Here is a 20,134-nt window from a genome sequence, read left to right on the forward strand (position 1 = left end):
GCTTCTGGTCTCACAAAGATGCTGAGGCTGGCTTTGAACTCAAGATCCTTCTGCCTCAGCCTCCTGAGTTGCTGGGACAACAGGCATATGCCACTGCAACTGGTTACACCAATCATTTTCTACAATCTCATCTTGTACTAACTACTTTATTATCCAAAGGGGCAGCAGGGGGTGTGGGGGGATGTCTTTTGGTTTTCACTAAGTTCTTTAGTGATTTGATCTCAACAATTGCTCTCATTCTTCCCAACCGAGTCACACAGGTATAGTTTTGTTCTGTTTTGTTTTGTTGCCTCTTCTTGTGCTCTGCACTTAACGACTACAGTAATGTCCTGGTCCTCTTACTAACCAGCATTATGTGATTGTTAGTCAATTGATGTACCTGAATCTGTTTTCTTTTTTTAAAGAGTGAATAATGTCCAATGTTTGAGTGAATTAAATGAGATCATTCATGTCTAAGCATTTTATAAACGACAGTGCCATGCCACGTGTATGTATACAGCAGTAGTGCTCTATCAAAGCATTCGTCAACAGGAAAAAACCTAAATTCCAAAATACAAAATACACATGAGAACTATCAGATGAATTTCCCAAAACCACTAATTTTAACTGTTTCATTCCCCTAAAAACTCTTTAATAGCTCCCCCCACCAACTGAAGGAATATTATTCCCATCTGTAATGATTAAGGTGATCTGCCTGGTAACGCTAACCTTCATGTTAGGTTCTTTATATGTGTTGCTTCTAATCTGTACAACAACCCTGCAGGGAAGCTGTCATTCTCTTCATTTTCCAGATGAAAAATTTTTGAGCTATTTCCAAATTTTACTATTACAAAAGACCTTACAATGAACATTTTTTTCAATTATCTTTGCAGATGAGACTTTTAAGACTGGAATTGCTAAGTCAAATGATATATATTTTATGTGAATACATGTTTATATGTTTTAAATTTTTATAGATACTAGCAAATTTTCAGAGCTAGAAAGAGGGGGCTGAAATAATTTACACTTCCAAGAACAAAACTACGTTCCTGTACCCTTGCCTATACTAGATGTCAAAGTTCTTTATAATTATTTTGATTAAGCCAATGAATTAAAAAATATATATATCATTATTTTTGCAACAGTTACAGTCCTTATTTTATTAAAAATTCTCTGAGGAAAGGAGATGAAAAAATACAATCTGCAGACCTTGACTGCTTCCCACACTTCCCTTCTAAGCCTTCGGTCTGAGCATTCTGAAGAGAACTATCTATACACACAGTCATGGACATGGATAAGATCCAAACATAATAATATACAAATTATTAAATCTAATGTATAAATATCTTATAAGACTAATTGCTATAACATAATGCTGTGTTGGACTAAAATGACATAATATGATTAAAACACACACACATATATACGCACATACCAGAAAGAAAGAGAACCAGGAAGACTATGAAATTTCTTTAAACCAACATCCCTTTTTTCTAGGAACTGGGAGTTTTACTTTTCAAAGCTTTTCTTTGTAATCTCTGAAAGAACTTCTTAATCCTAACAATCCTTACATTCTCCCATTGCTGGTCCTATACTATTCAGAATAAAATACGCCCAGAGGGGAAATACAGACTGGAAAACAGTTTGAAAATACAATATTTGCTCAACACATTAAAATTATTGAAAACTACTATTCTTCATGGGTTATTTATAGCTTTGTTTTTTCCATAAATTAATTAAGCAATGAAAAATATTAAGAAATTATTTTGTTCATATGTAACCCAATCCCATTTCATGCAAAATGAGCATTACGAATTATCAGTCTTATAAAGTTTAGTATATGTTTACGTTTGGGGGAATTTGGTTTGTTACACATGTTCTTTGAAGCAAATATAGAGCAAATTATTCAGAAAAAAATCATTTAAAGCACAAATAGATTCTCTATTTTAAAAAAATCACACTGATATTTGTATGGCAATAAAGAAAACTAGAAACAATGAAAACTTTCCACATTTGGTTAAATTTCAAGCACGACATCTTATTACAATAAAGGAACTCCATAGTACCAAACTAAAAAAGGAAGATTTAAAGCTTCTGCAAGTCTTCCTTACCAAAGCCATCGGCATGGCGATCCACACCTCTGACACCCAAAATAATCAGACTTCTAAGAATATACCCTGGTTAAAACACCACAGTTGGTCAGCAATCAACAAACAGTATTTATGTGCATGACAGAATCCGTAAGCAATTTCATGACATTTTTATTTTTATGGAACTTATCACCTAGAATCAGATATTCCAGGAGGAGTATCTTAAATAGTATACTGATGGGAAAACATTTAGTGCTAAGGAAACTATATCACAGAGGAAAGAAGAGGGACTACAAGCCACATATTTTCAAAGGGAACAAAAAACAGACAGCAACACTGCCTTCTAGTTACAAACCAGTCTTTTTCGTGATAGGAGAAAGTTCTCTCACAGACTGAACATTTTGTTATTCTTAATATAATAATTATTATTTAATCCTCCAAAAACATTTATCGATCTTACTGCGTAGAAACCTTTAAGATAGATGACATAGGGGAAACAAAGACTGAAAAAACCAAGGTTCTTATTTTAATGAGAGATTAAATTATATAAGCAAGTTTAACACAATATGGAGAGTGGTACACCAAATATGAATTTTTAAAATTTTTTAAAGTGCTCTAGAAGTCATAGGAAAAAGACTGCATCTCTCTAGAAGGATGAAGAAAACTCTCCCAGTAGCAGTAACAAGGGAGCTGAGTCTTTAAGGAGAGAGTAGGAAACATGACAGGAAACAGCAGGCATTCCATTGAGGACAGTGAAGAAAAGCATGGATGGGAAAGGGACAGCCATGTTGGACTTGGACACTCTCTTCTCTGAAATAAAAACCTAAAAGGATTTTTTTCCCCAGTACTGGGGGCTAATCCCAGAGGTGCTCTACCACTGAGCTATATCCCCAACACTTTATTTTTATTTTTATTTTGTGACAGTCTCACTAAGTTGCCCAGCTGGTCTCAAACTTGCAATCCTCTTGCTTTAGCCTCCCAAGTAGCTGGGATTTCATGCATGAACCACCATGGCAGGGTAGAAATAATTTTTCTTGTCTTCATTTATAGAGAATTTGATCTTCTTTTTTCTTCTCTGAATTGAAATCACTTGCTGACTTATTTTCCACAACATGTTCTGGAAGCAGAATTCATATCTGATTCATTTTCATATCCTTAGCAAATGCCTTGGACATAAATGCCAAGGAAGCATTTTTTAATGATTGAATAAATACATGAATGAATACAACGGTCGTGTTACTTAATCTCACTGGGACTTAGATATTCCTCTCTACCAGGAGTTACTAAACTTTATTTTTTTGGGGGGGGGTGTGGTTACCAGGGATTGAACTCAAGGGCACTTGACCACTGAGCCACATTCCTAGGCTTATTTTGTATTTTATTTAGAGACTGGGTCTCACTGAGTTGTTTAGTGCCTCACTTTTACTGAGGCTGGCTTTGAACTTGCAACCCTTCTGCCTCAGACTCCCAAGTCACTAGCCTAAACTTCCTCTATAAAGGTCTATCTGGTATATCTAAAATAGGCTTGTCAGGCCAATCTCTGTCACATCTATTCAACTCTGCTGTTACAGGGCAAAAGCAACTACAGACAACACATAAATCAATGGGCATAGTCATGTTTCAATAAATCTTTATTTACAAAGAACAGCTGTATTTGTCCCATAAACTATACTTTGCCAACATTTCACCTACACAAATGAATTATATTGTACATGAACATTTAAAAATAAGCATTATATTCAAATCATTTTTATAACAGTCAAAATTCCAAGGAAAAGAAAAAGAAAAAGAGGTTTACATAAGAAAAACTGGAATATGCTACATCAAATCTGATAAATGTGAACCTTTAGATACTTCCATCTAACTTTTCCTCTATAGGTATATATTTAGGCCTTAGTTTTTTTTAATCCACAATATTGGTTAAAACAGACAATTCTAAGGTAGGACTCTATGATTTTAAGAACTTTTCCAAGGAAAATTTATAGATTTTACATGGAAGTTTCATCAAGAAAATAATTTTAAATAATTTTGAATCCAAAGAACAAAAATAAAAATTACCAAAGGGGGAAAAAGTCTAACATATTGCAATGAAGATAATGTAACATATGACATAATTGCTCTAGTCACCAAAAAATTCAAAAACTTAATCAAAATCCTATGTTGTGCTTAAAAACCTACTGATAAATACTCCTGGAAAGCAATTTTAGTAGTAAATTCAGGTTAATTTACTTAGTTAAAATGGTGATAATAGGAGAGCACTCAACTCATTTTAAAAAAATTTTCCTAAACTAAGAGTCAATAAGATTTGATCTTAAAGGCCACGATTTGCAATAAAAGGGGAAAAATTAGAATCTTACTTCTAATTTCATATTTCATACTCTTGCCTGACATATTTACATTTTAAAATCTAAAGTTTTTAATTTTAAAATTCATAGGGCCATGCAATATACAATAACTAGATGTAATATGATTTTATAACTTTTCCACTTTTATAATTATTCTTCAAATTAAGTCTTGGGTTATAGAATAAAAACTCTTCATTTTTCACAATTTTTAAAGAATTGATGGATCAATTAGAATTCTACAATTCATCACTACCCACATTTACAAAAACCATGCCACTATACTGCTTTCTGAAATCAAGGTTAACAATTGCTGGTTCATTACAAACTTACCAAACACTTGGCAAATTCTTTGTTTTCTGAAAGGAATCCATAACCTGGATGTACCTTAGAAATGAAAACAAAAAGTTCTTTCAATTTTATTATATTGCAAAACTGATATAAGCAGCATGTGAGGTGCATTAAGGTGTGTCTTCTTCAAAAGGCTTAACTACAGCTGCTTCTAACATGCTGATCAGCTGTAACACACACTTCTGGGTAGAGAATGGAATCCCTGCTTTGTCCTAACCGCAGTCACAGCCATACACCCACAAACCTTCCTGCCCTTTGGCATTTGTCTACATGACACACACTCCCCCTATTTTTTGGCCATGTTTGGAGAATTTCACCATAGTTGATGGCTCGAAGCATTAAAATAGAGGAAATCTTAGCAAGGTGGATGAAAAACTCTGACTCCCCTTCTTTACAGTGGCAGGGACTGCCATCTTCCAAAACCCAGCTACTAAGCCAACTGACACATTTTCTTCCTGATGGCAAAAGATACGCAGCCACTAACCAACAAGCCCTTTGTCTCAAATTAAACTAAAATCAACATTTGGCTTTACTTTAACCTCATACTCTGAATTTTTGTCCTTCTAATATCTACCCTTCTTTCTTCCTCACCCCAGATTTAGACATTCACAACTGCTTCAAGCTACCCTCCCCCACATGCCACACTGCCAAAATCCAAATCCTACATCCTACTCCAATCAAGTCCTTTTTTACTCTATCACATGAACCAAGCCACTGCAGTACTAGGTAGTAGTGAACAAATGTGTAGTAAAACAATTCTGCTAAAAGGAAAGTCACATATCTGAAGGAGCCAATATCATAACTGAGAAACAGCTGAGTTTTATGAACATGAGACAGAAGGATTTAGACTACTGAGTTTAAATCTGCTTCATTTCCAAATTTAGGAAAAAAGTTTTTCACCAATTTCATTTTATATAACTAAAGGCTATATTCCGACAAGCTATAGTTAGAACATTTAAAGAGTTTTACCTTCATTTGTGGTGCTGATAAACTGTGAAAATCTATAATATGAGTTCATGAATTCAATTTTTTTATTTAAATGCCTATCTTACTAAAACATTTCTTTCAAAGAACTGCGAGCACTAATTGAATCACTCCAGGCCAACTGCCAGTGTTGGCTGCTTCCACCCGATTTTAGAGATAGCTCTGCACAGTTTGTAACATCTTATGCAATTAGTTCTCTGATATTAAAACAAAACAAAATAACAAGCTATTTCCCATGTCAGAAACCATCCACTTCATTGTGGATCCACTCCATTCAAAGCAAAGTGGGGTGCAGAAAATTATCGATTTACTAATAGTTATGGGCATTTTATTAACATTAACAAACTAAAATAACTACTAAATACACTTTGTACTTCTGGAAGTTTAACTAGATGTACGTAATTCTTAAATGCCTAAAATGGAATTTAAACAGGGTCTTTTGGATCCTGTTTATAAGAGAGTTTTTGTTTTGGGGTTTTTTTTAATGCTCTTATTACACTGAAAGGGTTAATACTCAAAACTAATTGGGATTTCTTTTTCCTAGCAAATTTGGAAATGAACTGAAACTGCTCCCTGGTGTGAAAGCTGAATCCAGCAGCCACCTGCAGGATCAGCGACCAACACTGCCAGATGCTACAAAGCCTTTGATTTCCAGTAGCGAATTCGGCCACATTTAACTCATGTGACATGAACTAACTGCAACAGCATTTTCAATCATTCTTTCTTATTTTTTTTTTTAATACAAACTCTAGCTTTCTGCTCACTACATATGAAACAGCTGCAGGAGATAGGTTCATTCAGACTCACAGCTTGGGCCCTGGTTTTCTTAATGGCTTCCATGATGGCATCCATGTTGAGGTAGCTTTTACTGGTGGGAGCTGGGCCAACACAGACGGCCTCATCCGCCATTTTCACGTGAACCTGAAGAGACAAATCCCTGCATTAACAGATGCTCCCAGCAAAAAGAATCAGCATCATCCACAAATATACACAAAACCACAAATCTGATTGTTTCACCTATCATTTACAGTCTAAGATTTCTTTTTGAATGTGCTCAAAAAAAAGGCTTAGGAACTGCATTGCCCATGATTTCATTTATTACAAAAGCCTAATAATCCATTGTCTAACCAAATAATTTCCATAATACCCCCTACCTATTTAAGTAAAATCAGAGCAAACAACCTTAGCTTCCTATTCAGTTCATCTATACATAAATCTAATATCAAAAACCACCTTGTTGCATATAGCCAGGGACCCGATATTTTAATAACAAGCACTCATGCCCACTTCTAAGCAAGCTCCCCAGGAAGTTGGGATAATTAGAGGGACTGAATAGAGGGATGCAGCGAGTGTCCCTGCACAGCATCAGGTCAGCACCAGGCACAAATTAAAGCCCAGGACTAAAGAGTTCAATATCACAACACATGAGCCAGAAAATCCTGAGAACCATTTAAATACTCTCACATTCGATCCTTGTCCACTTTATATCCATCCCTAAAAAACGATATGTGTATTAAGTTAAATCTATTCAGAATCCAGGAATGTATTCTCTATTTTTAAGACTGCTCATACTACAGTGTTTTAAATATTCATTTAAATATATATATTTATTTATTTATTATTTATTTATTTTTTTTTTGCTTAACAGAGTAGGTAGGCATTCAATACTGAAAACAGTAAACTGTTAAGTTTTAAAAGAAATCTAATCTTTTAAAATAGTAAAGAGGTTTTTTGAACTGGCTTTTCCTAACAGTTTTCCAGTTAAGCAACTCAAAATCAGATAATAATTATTTCACAAGGCAAATAAATAAAAGCTGGAGCACAAAGATATACACTGAAACATTTTATGACCCACTTCCCACCCCCATCCACTATTTCCAAAGTGGCAAGTGTTTTAGAGTGTTCTGTTATAGTCTTCAATTCTGAACTAATTTTTAAAAACTACTTTGTTCTAAATGACATCTAAAAAAGTAGTCTTTTTAGAAAGCTCAAAATTCTTTCTGTCAATTCAGTAAATGTTTTCTACTTAAGTAAAAAAATATATTGTGTACTGAAAGGTAAAAGACACCTGCCCAAGGGATTTACAGGTTATTATCATAAAATGCTCAAATATATACACTCTGTAATTCCTTTAATAACATCAATTGCAAGGAAAGGCAGCCACTGTTTGCAAAAGGCTTTCAAATATTCTTATGTTCAAAGAAAGACTCACTCCTCCTGGTCACCTCCGCCTGGTTTCTCCTCAGGCTCAGGTGTCTCTTCTGCCCTCAGACCAGAATGTCCCCTACTCAGCTGCCCTCTGCCCACTTCAGGTCCTGTGAGTTTCCGTTTGCTACTGTCATTATGGGTGTGGTGCATTGTTGATTTTTATTTTTATAGAAACTGAATACTTAATGATCCTTTAAAAAGAATACATTAGCCAGGTAAGGATAAAGTCCTTATTTAAAGTTAAATTTACATACGTTCCCTCAAGTACGATCTATTACTCAATATGAATTTAAAGTTCCAGTTCCACGTGGGTCTTGCCCAGATACTTCAGATTTGGATGCCTCTTCTTTAATTTCAACTCCAGCAGTATGTAGCACAAATTTGGGCATCTAACCACATTCTACTCAGTAAACTCATTTTAACAATGTGTATTATGATTTGTACACTCTCCCCACCAGATAAAGTTCTAAAAGACAGAGACTATCTTAAATTCTCTTTTAAATTTCCCCTAGCACAAGCCTAAAAGCTTAACAACTCATGGATATATTTGGATATATCTGGCACTTTACTTAGCTTTCATCGTTAAATGGTAAAAGTCATTGTCTTTGAGGTAAAAATCTAACTACAACCAAATGAAGTCTTCTCAATCTTAGCAACACATACTGCAACTGACAGTTGTACAAAAAAGAAGTTAAAAGATACAAATATATATGAGTGTGTTTATACTTCCAGAATTTATACAATGATCATGAATCAAAAAGCAAAAAGAAGGCAGGAATGCTAATAGTAATTTAGTTTCAATTCCAGTCTTAAACTTTTATAATGATACTACATATATAATTTTTGGTTCTTTGGGTTTTTTTTAACTATCATAATAGATATTTTCCTATATTATCACAAATTCCTTGTATACATACCAAGAATTAGCTCAGGATCCAAGACATTTGTAGATGATGAATATAATAAACATTCAAATAAGTTATACATCAAAATCAGGTCAAAGCAGCACAGAGACTTTACAAAGAGAGCTAAACAAATATTTCTAAAGAGGGACTGATTCTTTTCTTCTGTTTTTTCAGAAACAAATCTTACTTCAGGAGTAAGAGTATATGCACATCTCAACAAGACTATAAATTCTGGTCCAGGGTCAGTAGGAGTGAATATTCTGGGCAAAACCAACTTGAAAGAAAACACTAGAATCCTCTGCCCCTGTGGTTCTCAGGGAGAATGAAGAGTCAAACTGGGAAAGCCAGTTAAAAAATTTTTTAAAGCTCAGTTTTGATTTTGTTGAAATTGTTTTACCAAATGCATGCAGTTTTTTCTTTTTCTTTTTTTCTTTTTTTCCTAATAATGCAAAACCTATAAGCAAGTAGAACTAACACAATTGTGAAGAATGACTTAATATTGCCTGGGCTGATTAGATGTACTCATGTTTCAAAAATTTCAACATCTGGAAAAATACAAATTCTTTTAAATATATTTTAATAGTGTATGAAAACTAAAACAAATATAACAGTTTAAACTGAGGCAAATTAATCAAGTAGAAGTTGCTGATGTTTCAAAAAATAAAACTCATTTTAAGTACTAATACTAAATCCAGCAGTAGTCAGTTTTCACGAACATTTCCATTCTCAGAAAACTAAGTTTCAAAAAGCACATTTCTCCTCCAAGTATGTACAGTTTTTACATGTTCAATTTTTCTACTTTTTTAGAGGAAAATTCCTTGTACCAGTCAACTGTTTCCCAAATAATGAACCAGTAAGATAAAAAGGGTATTTTTCAACTTAGAGAACTGAAAAATCATTTTCCTATTGACTTTTTAAAAATAAATTTAAATGTGTAGCTATAAAAGGTTAAAAATTATGCCTGGATTTTAAAACTCTGAGTTAACAGAAAAATTCCTATTAGTCAATTACAAATACATATTGAAAATAAACTGAAAGAGAGACTCCACTCAGACCCATCCTTATGAAATAAACAGCATCTTAAGGGTTAAAAAGTAGGTCAGATGATATATTTTGCATAAAGGTCAATTGAGTGAAAGTTTCTCAATACCTTCTACACTAGTAAGGACTGAGAAAGACAAAGAAGACACATAGCTCCTTCTTGCTGGGATATGTTGAAGCCTATGACTCAACAAGATCTGCAGTCAACAGGGGTCCACAGGGCACTATTTACCATGACCATGATGTTTCCTTGGATATCCTTCCATGCTAGTCACTGGCTGGAACACTAGGAGGCTGACTGTAATACACACTAGAAGGGTAACTACCTGAAAAGCCACATAGGATCCAGCCAGAACCAGAGGACACCAATACCTTCAAACGTTACTAACATAAGGAAATTACTCATAAAGACTGAAAAATTAAAGAGAGTCAACTGCATCAATCTAAATTTGAAGAACTGAAAAAAATTATTTTTGAACAACCAAATAAAAACTTCAATGTCTGAGAAAGAGAGATATCAAAACTCTCCTTCTATTTTATAAGTATCTCAGAAGACCTTTACAAGTTTCAAATTTGTAACATTATGGCACATACTTCCCAGAAAGGCAATCTGATCCCTAGTGAACCAAGATTTTGTTCCTAGGGTCATAAGTGTTACCTTCACTTTGATCCATTTCGTGCAGCATTAACACAATTTATTCGTGATTGTTTTAGATAATGGAATTAAAGACTTGATCATTTTTTTCTAACTTACATAATTCTCAAAGAGGTAATACTGGAAGTTAAAAATTATTGGAAAAAAGGAGAATAAGTAGGTTTTTGCCAGTTGCAAAATTCCTGGCACATTTTCTACAATTCCATTTTCATACAACAAAAGAGAAAGGATTCTGTATCAATCCTGGGACCAAGCAAAGGTGCCATGCCCCCACCACCACCACCTGCCAAGTCTTTGTCTTGCAGGGATGCACTCTTAGGATACAGTGCACAGAAGGATGAAAAACAGCAACCTGAGAACAATATTCTCATGCAGATTCCCTGAAGCATCAAGGGAGACCGGGAGGAGTGGAGGTGGAGAAGGGGTGCAGACACCTAGACCTCAGGGAAAACCTTAGCAAAGCATGTGTTGCAAGTTGTGGGCTGGGGTACAGCAAGGGAAGGAACACAGAAGAGCATGGAAGGTAGGGGTGGGTAGGTAGGGAGTATTGATAGAGTTGGAGGTGAAGGCTGGGAGGAGCCAAGTGATGACTGAGACATGGTTTGGGTTTGTTTGCTTTCTTTTTTATTAGCTTAGGGGGGAAATGAACAAGTAAAGGGAAACTACTCAAGAGGGAAAATAAGGAGGAAAAACACCTGTGGTATGAAAAACTTCATAGGAAAAGATTTCTAATGAGCAATGGCAAAGCCAAGAGGTCTGTGGGAGAAGAGGGAGCTCGCCTCCCACATAGTAATAAGGACAAACCAGGTTTTAAAGAAGAAAGAGAGGAGAGGGCGGGGGAGGGAGGGAGAGGGAGGGAGGGGGAGGGAGGGGGAGAAGGAGAGGGAGAGAAAAGGCGGGCAAACTAGTTAAAACAGGGCCAGGATCCAGAGGATCCTTTCCCTTTCAAAGGCCAGGAGGATGCCAAGACTGTGTATGAATACAGGAAGGTGTTCAGCTGTGAGGAAATCAGAGGCTCTGACCTTTAGGGATTTCTATTTTACCTGTGACAGGGAGACGGGATCACCTTCTGACAAGTAAGAAAAGAGGGGTCACTGATGGTAGAAGAATGTAAAAGTGGGGAATGTCACTGGGAGCAAAGGAGAAGTAAACTGGTGAGAAATCTAGGAAGACTGCAAGTAGGGCAGATTCGTAAATGGTTCTCTGCTGTCAAAGAACTGAGGCCAGCTTGGTAATGCGGGACTCCTAAGCTCTCTTTGGAGCTGATGATGGGCACTGAGGAATTCAAGATGGGAAAGGATTACCTATGCCCCACCCCTCCCGATTAAAAAGTAAAAACCTCAGTTCAAATTCTGCCACATACACACATTTGTTAAGCAAACATTTCTCAGCAAGAAAGCCAACAATAGTTCATACAGCCTGTTTTCCATGCCAGATAAAGTCCCAGTTCTTGTCTGATCACCATTCTGTGTGAAAAGGTCATTCAAGGGAGAGTATCCCAAAGGTGGGGTTCTGAGGCCTTTGGAGTTGCCATCAGACAACCACAACCCTCCTTCAACATTTCACACCAGGGCAACTGGGATTAACATGCCTACAGGCAAATGCCCCGCTACACTCTTTTTTATGGTTCAAGCAAGAAGGAAAGCTCTCTGATATATTTTAACCAACCCAGTCTCCTGAATAGCACCAATTTTAGTTATAAGCTTCCATTTCTAATATCAACAAAATTCCACTTATGATTTGGTCATGACAGAGATATACAAATTGACAGATTTCAAAAAGAGTTGCAAATGCTTTTTAAAACCATCCCTGGCATGTAATTTCCCAGTAACAGCAACAGACTGAACCTAAATTTGTGTTAAACACACATTTATGTTTCTCTGTGCAGGATACAAAACAAATTACAAATATCACACAAGAATGTGGCAGAATGTTACTGTGCCCCAAACCCTTTGTTCTCCCTGCTCCCATGACACAGCTGCTCACCTGGAGAGCAAGTAAGTTTACCAGCCTCTCTTACACTCATGAGTGAGTTCGAGTCACAGGGATCAGTGTGAAAGTGAAAGGTACAACTTTCACATTAGCTGTGATTTAAAGGCAAGCATATTTCTCAAATCACTGGATCTGGAACATGGATGTTGCAGTGACTAGAATTCAATAATGCAGAAGGCAACTTCCTAGGGCAGGGAGCAACTAACCACGTTGGAACAACTCCAGCCCAATGTCCAGTCTTGTAGATAGGTGTTATTAGGACACAGCGTCTGTTGTGCTACAAGTGGCAGAGTTGAGTCATAGAGGAAGAGACCATATGGTCCACAAAACCTAAAATACTTACTATCTGGGTCTTTACAGGACTAGTTTGCCCACATGTGCTCTAGGGGATGGTGGAGCAAACAGAGGGCAAGAATGAGAGACCCTGGATGTCCTTTGAAATAGATTTACCTCCCAAAACTAAAATGACCCAATATCATGTGAGGGGAAAATAGAAAATCATTCTGTTTAAACCACAGTATTTTATAACATCAATACCTTTTATCTATAGTAATAACATCTCTAATATGATCATACCATAAACACCAACTCAACCCTTACTAACAGGAAGAACCAGATTAGTGAAACGTGAGCAAGAACTTCCTTAGAACATGACAATGTCAATCTCAGAGCTCATGAGAGCCAGAGAGGGGAGTAACAGCCATCATAGTCCCTTGACAGAGGGAGTTCCCCAGGAGGCCTGCACATCCTCTCTGAGTGTAACCAAAGGGCAAAGGTCTAAACCATCCCTTGATGCTGAATAGTTTATGCAGTTTATCACACAGAAAACTAAGTAAGGATAAGTAACCACGATGTGACTACTCAGTTCCTGGAGGAAGAGAACTGGGTTTTTTGGGGCTTGCTACAAAAGATGCTGAGTCCTGGGCCCTGGGTTGGGCAGAATTTTCCATGGTTCTTTCACATTTTTGTACTTCCTGCAAGCAAAGCCCCTTGTTACAAACTGTATTTACAAGGGTGTTTGCACAGCATTCTTGGAAGAGAGAGAGTATGTCTCCCTGGGGCAAATGTTCAAATGTTCATTCTGTGAGAAGAGCCCCTCAACTCAGAGTTCCCACCTATAATGCAAGCCACTGCGCAGAAGCATCAGCTGACACTCTTCACACCATCTTGAAGGACTCAGGGAACAGGGAAAAACTGCTGATACTCGGAGCAGCTTGACAGCTGTGAGTAATAAAATGTCCTTCAACTCAAGATTCTTAAGCCAACACCAGCATCCATGAGACTGGCAGCAACTTGTTAACAACCTGAGGAAAGCTCTTGCTCTTCACAGTTCTTAACAGCTGTGTGTTCCTCATCTGTGACACAACCCATGGTATTTGGAGTACTAAAGAGACCCATGTCACCCTGTGGGACTGGAAGCAGGAGACCAGTATACCATAATGATGCTTCCATTATGTGCTGGGGGTTGCTGCTGGGTTGTTTTTGTTGCTTTTCTGAAATGGGGGTTTCACTCTGTTACCCAGGCTGACCTCAAACCCCAAGGCTCAAGTAATTCTTCTGCTTCAGACTCCCCACTAGCTGGGACTACAGGAACATATATGTGTGGCACCAATGGATTTGTGGCAGGTTTCATTCTTGTCATCTTCTACAAAGTGGGGTACTTCCTAACATACAGCTATCTTAGTAATTTTGTTTGTGTTTGGTTTATAGGCAGGAGAGCAGAGGAGGAAAAGAGGGAAATATAAGTTTCATGGACTTGGAATTATAAAAGGAAAGAGAATCTGAAGGTGATTGGTACCTTCCATGGCAGGCAAATTTATTAAATGGCCATTCCCTGTAGCTTTTGTCCCTCTTCTACTGAGATTAGAAAGAAAAAAGAACATTCTCTAGATTCCCTTGGAGATAAAGTACATCTATGTGAGCTAGGTGGTCCCCGCATCAGACAAACCCAAATGATTCTCAGATGAAGAAGGAAAAATAATCATGTGATGTGGTGCCCCTGAAAGTAGACTGCATCTCATAAGAATCATGGGTATAAAGACCTCAGTGCATCTGGGGCTACTCTGAATAACTTCTGGGGCCACTCTAGATCATCACATTGCCAAATGTGTTCAGTAAGAGAAGTGTAGTCCGCTCCAGAACAGACCTATTTTGCCTGACTAGGCTACCCATGTCCTTCGGTCCTCTTGGAGATTCTGTAAGTTACTTTATAATCACTAGAAATGAAGGTAAGCAAGCTTTTCCTGTGAAGGGCCATCTAGCAAATATTTTAGTGTTCTGAACCACATAGTCTCCATCAACAGTGATGCAGCCACATCAATGTTTGTAGCAGCTCAACTCAACAATAGCTAAACTATGGAACCAATCTAGGTGTCCTTCAACAGATGAATGGATAAATAAAATGTGATATACATACACGTTCTTAAAGAAGAATGAAATGATGGCATTTGCTGGCAAATGAATAGAGGAGGAGAATATTGTGCTAAGCAAAATAAGTCAATCTCAAAGAACCAAAGGTTGAATGTTTTTTTCTGATATGCAGATGCTGATTCACAATAAGTGAGGGGTGGGACCTAGGGAAGAATAGAGTTACTTTGGGTTAGGCAGAGGGAACTGAACACAGGGGAGTAAGGGTGGGGACAAGAAGGATAGAAGAATGAATCGGACACTATTACCCTATGTGCACATATGACTACACAACTGGTGTAACTCTACATCATGTACACCATAAGAATGAGAAGTTATATTCCATTTATGTATGATGTGTCAGAGTGCATTCTACTGTCATGTATAACTAAAAAAAATTTTTTAAAACCCTCCATTTTAATTTTTAAAAAGTGTTTCAGCAAACCACACAAATAGCTAAATATCAGTCCCAATAAAACATGAGTAGCCACCAAAGTCATGAAATCTCAAAGCACTACTGGAGTCCCCAGTAGCTATCATTGTTCAATGTGTGCCACTAACTGATTCTATACTTTAGAATTCTCCAGATTTTCTCAACTTTTAAATTTCATTTATCAAAGTAATGTATGTACACACTAGTTTAAGGGGGGAGAAAAAAAAAGATTAAGCAGTATAGGTAACAGCCATCATTCCCCATCCCCTTAAAGGCCTCCCAGATTCCACTTTTTGTATTCAACCATTATCAGTTTTGATGTATCCTTCTAGACTTTCCTAAGCATTTTCATACATATATATATAGATATAACAGAGCATCACTTTATTTTGCATTTTAGATTTTCTTGGGCATAAACTTTCTCTCACTACATATTCTGTAACTCACTCCATTACAATAGTTTTTTTCTACCTCATAATTTTTAACTAACACCCAATATTCCCAGTAATATGGATGAACCATACTTATTTAACCATTCTACTTGTATTAGGCATGGTTTCTAATCTACTATAAGCTGCAATAGCATCCTTAAACATGCCAATCTGTATACATACATCTTTCTGAAAGAAAAATATGTGAAAATAAATACTACAAATAAATACTATAAATAAATACTACAAATGACATACTTCAAACCTTCTATCAACTTACACCCTATTAGAGATGAATTTCCACATCACACCATCATTGAACACAGTAGGTCTTTCTAATTTTATTAATTTAATGGTAAAAAATGATTTTTTAATTTGCATTAGCTATTTATATGTCTTCTTTTGACCATTTTTAAATTTAATACAAGTATCTCATAAAGAAGCAAAGGCATCTTTTGTTTTCTTATTACATGTAATACCTAAACATTGTTGTTGTTGTTTTTTAATAAAGACAACAATTCTAGGACAGTGCCTCTGACCCCATTACAACCTCTTTCCAATAACCAGTTATAAGAATGCATTCAGGCCTGGGGATATAGCTCAGTTGGTAGGGTGCTTGCCTTGCAAGCACTAGGCCCTGGGTTCAATCCTCAGCACCGCAAAAAAAAAAAAAAAAAGAATGCATTCATTCTGAAACCTTAGACCATGCCAGTAGATCCCAAGAGGAGCAATTTTGTCCCCCCAGACAGAGTTGGCAATGTCTGGAGATAGTTTTGATTGTTGCAACTGGGGACTGGAAGGACACAAATGATATATAGTGGTGAAGAAGCCAGGGATCTTGTTAAACATCTGTAACAACCAGGACAGTCACCCACAACAAAGAATTAACCTATTCACAAAGTCAACAATGCCACTGCTAAGAACCCTGCTTTGTGATTTCATATGTGTAAATATAAAAACAATATATTTTCAGGTGAAATTTTTTAACATTAATATTATAAATATGTTTCAATCCACAAGCTCTTTTTCAGTCTTCAACATCTTTGAAATGTTCTCTTATGTATAAAGATCTACCTTGCTATTTTTAACTACAAAAGAATTTCAGGCTGGGGTGTAACTCAATGATATAGTGTTTGTATAGTATAGGCAAGGCCCTGGGTTTGAATCCCAGCAAGACACACACACACACACACACACACACACACACACACACACACAAAGGAATTCCAAGATATGGCTCTACGACTTACCAGCCATTCCCTCAATTAGCATAGAGGCCTACCCGAATGGATGATCACACTGACAGGTCCAGACATTCTGTCGCCTGCCTTGTCCTTCCTGTTCCCAAATTTCTCTTCTGGAGCTGCTCCCCTATTTTGAGCTATCCTCACCTGTCTGTATCAAACTAGGGGTTTCCCAGTGAATGATCCCAAGGCTATCTGCACAACAGTTTTCAGGATCCTAAGAAAACTATGATTAAAAGTAATAAATGAGCACTTGCTTAGAATACATGAGTTACTGGGTTCAATCAAAGTATAAAACTTGATTTCTGCCTGGCATGATGGTGCACACCTATAAAGACTTGGGAGGTTGAAGCAAGAGGATCACAAGTCGAGACCAGCCTCAGAAACTTAGCAAGTCAATCAGCAACTTAGAGACCCTGTCTCAGAATAAAAAAAAAACTGGGAATGTAGTTCAGTGGTGAAGTCTCCCTGGGACAGGAGACAGTCAGAGAGATGGACTCACAGACACACACAGACAAGACAGACAGACAGACACACACACACACACACACACACACTTGATTTCTGACATATGGGGGAAAAAATAAGGGAAAGAGTACATTCAAAATTATGGAAATGTAAAAGGTCCCAGCTTATTTATCTATGAGATGGTTTCCAAACAAGGTGTCTAAGGAGGTGTTAAAGGGAGAGAATGGTAGATGAGAATAATAGAAAGATTAGAAGGAATCAGCTCCAAAAGGACTTTGGATATGATGGTAAATGGTTTGTACTTTAATTGGGAAGTTAGTGATTCTCCATGTTTATCTCCCATGAAACTTATACCCACAGGAGGAAATCTGTGCTCCATCACTAATAGCTTATTATGCAACTTCAAAAAATCTACAAGTAATAATAAAATATTTAATTCTGAATAACTGAACATTTTCCCACTAAGACTGGCAATAAGACAAGAACATGCACCATTACAATCTCTATTCTAAATCACACTAGAATTCCTAGCTACAGATAAGGCAAGCAAAGAAATAAAATACATATTGTAGAAGAAGTACTAAAAATGTCCCTGTTCACATACAATCTGTTTTTTACTTAGACAATTCAAAGGAATCTAAAAAAAACACTTAAAGAGGGCTGGGGTTGTGGCTCAGTGGTAGAGCGCTTGCCTCGCATGTGTGAGGAACTGAGTTCGATTCTCAGCACTACACATAAATAAAATACATATAAATAAAAATCCATTGACAACTAAAAATATTTTTAAAAACACTTAAAGAATAGATGAATTTAGCAAGATCACAGGCTACAGCATAAACATGGAAACATTACTCAGACTTTGACTACTAGCAATGTATAAGTGGAAACCAAACTTTAAAAAAAATACATATAATTTTAAGAATCTCCAAATACATAGGTATAAAATATAACAAAACATGTAAGATCTGCATGTTAAAAACTACGAAATGCTGATTAAAAAAATAAAAGAAACAAATGTAGAGTCATATCATGTTCATGGATTAGATGACTCAGCACAGTAATGTCAGTTCTCCCCAAATTATTCTAGATTCAACACAATTACAATCAGAATCCCAGCAGGACTGTTTTACACATACACACAATTGATTCTAAAATTTATATTAGGAATGCAAATAAACTAGTATACCTAAAATAATTTGGAGGGGGATAAAACAAGCCAAAAGCTAGGCACAGTGATGCACATCTATAATACTAGCTACATGGGAGGCCAGCCTCAGCAATTTAGTGAGATCCTATTTCAAAATTTATTTTTTAATTTTCAAAGGACTGGGGCTCGGGAGATAGCTCAGTCGGTAGAGTGCTTGCCTTGCAAGCACAAGGCCCTGGGTTCGATCCCCAGCACCCAAAAAAAAAAAAAAATTCAAAGGACGGAGGATGTAACTCAGTGGTAAAGTGTACCCCAAAAAGAGAAGTTGGAAGAACCAATTTTAACACTCACTATAAATCAGCAATAATCAAGACAATTTAGCACTGGTAAAATGGCAGACATATCCCAAAATAGATTCCTATAACTATCACACCAGTTAACTTTTTTACATAGGTTCAAAAGCAACATGATAGAAAAATATCATTTTCAATAAATGGTGATCATTTTCAATGAATGGTGTAGTAACAATTTAACATCTATATGCACACACATACAAAAAAATCCTCAATTAAAACTTTAAATCTTACATAAATATATAACTTGAAAAGGATCACATACCTAAATATAAAAGGTAAAATTCTAATGTTCTTAGAAAAAAATCTTCATGACCTGGAATAAGGCCACTACTTCTTAGACATGCTACTAAAAGTACACTCAACAGTGGAGAAAAGTAAGACTTGTGAAAACTTTATCAAAATTAAAGACTTTTAGTTGCAAATAGAGCATGCACATATAGTCCCAGCTACCCAGGATGCTAAGGTGGGAGGATCTCTTGAGCTCCAGAGTTTGAGGACAGCCCAGGCAACATAGCAATACCATCTCAAAACAACAACAAAAAAAAGACTTTTGATCTACAGCAAACACTGTCAAGAGAATAAAGGAACATGCTACTGCTAGAAAAAAACTATTTGCAAATATTTGCAAATCATATATCAACAAAAGACCTAGTATCCAGGATATACAAAGAACTCTCTAAACTTAATAGCAGGGACAAAAATTTCAGGTGGAAAAACTTAAATAGTGACTTTACTAAAACTGAAGGCAAATAAGCACATGAGATGTTCAATATCATTAGTCACTAGGGAAATGCCAATTAAAAATGAGATGCCACTACACACCCACAAAAATGGTCAAAATTTTAAATACTAACAATACTAACTGCTGGAGAGAATGCAGTACATAACTTGTGCATTCTGGTAGAAATGCAATTACACTGGTAAAGTCTGGCAGTTTCTTATTCAGTTAAACATGTACTTACTATACGACCAGCAACCCCACCCCATTTATCCTTAAGAAAGAAACAGATTTACACAAAAATCTGTACACAAATGTTTAGAAGAGCTCTATTCATAATTGTCAAAAGCTGGAAACCCAAATGTCTTTCACTGGCTAAATAAA

The 20,134-nt window shown here is 36.4% G+C and overlaps 1 protein-coding gene across 2 annotated transcripts in view; it reads right to left on the reverse strand.

Annotated features, from left to right (window-relative positions):
* Window positions 1–20,134, reverse strand: part of Pcca (propionyl-CoA carboxylase subunit alpha) — a 358,996-nt gene that overhangs the window by 301,978 nt on the left and 36,884 nt on the right. For both annotated transcript variants that reach the window (XM_047554213.1, XM_047554212.1), the window contains 2 exons: window positions 6,554–6,667; window positions 4,745–4,798 (listed from right to left, as the gene is read on the reverse strand). In XM_047554213.1, coding sequence (XP_047410169.1) covers window positions 4,745–4,798; window positions 6,554–6,667 — 168 coding nt within the window. The remainder of the gene's footprint in view (window positions 1–4,744; window positions 4,799–6,553; window positions 6,668–20,134) is intronic.

Source organism: Sciurus carolinensis, chromosome 5 (genome assembly GCF_902686445.1).
Source record: "Sciurus carolinensis chromosome 5, mSciCar1.2, whole genome shotgun sequence".
Classification (NCBI taxonomy): Eukaryota; Metazoa; Chordata; class Mammalia; order Rodentia; family Sciuridae; genus Sciurus; species Sciurus carolinensis.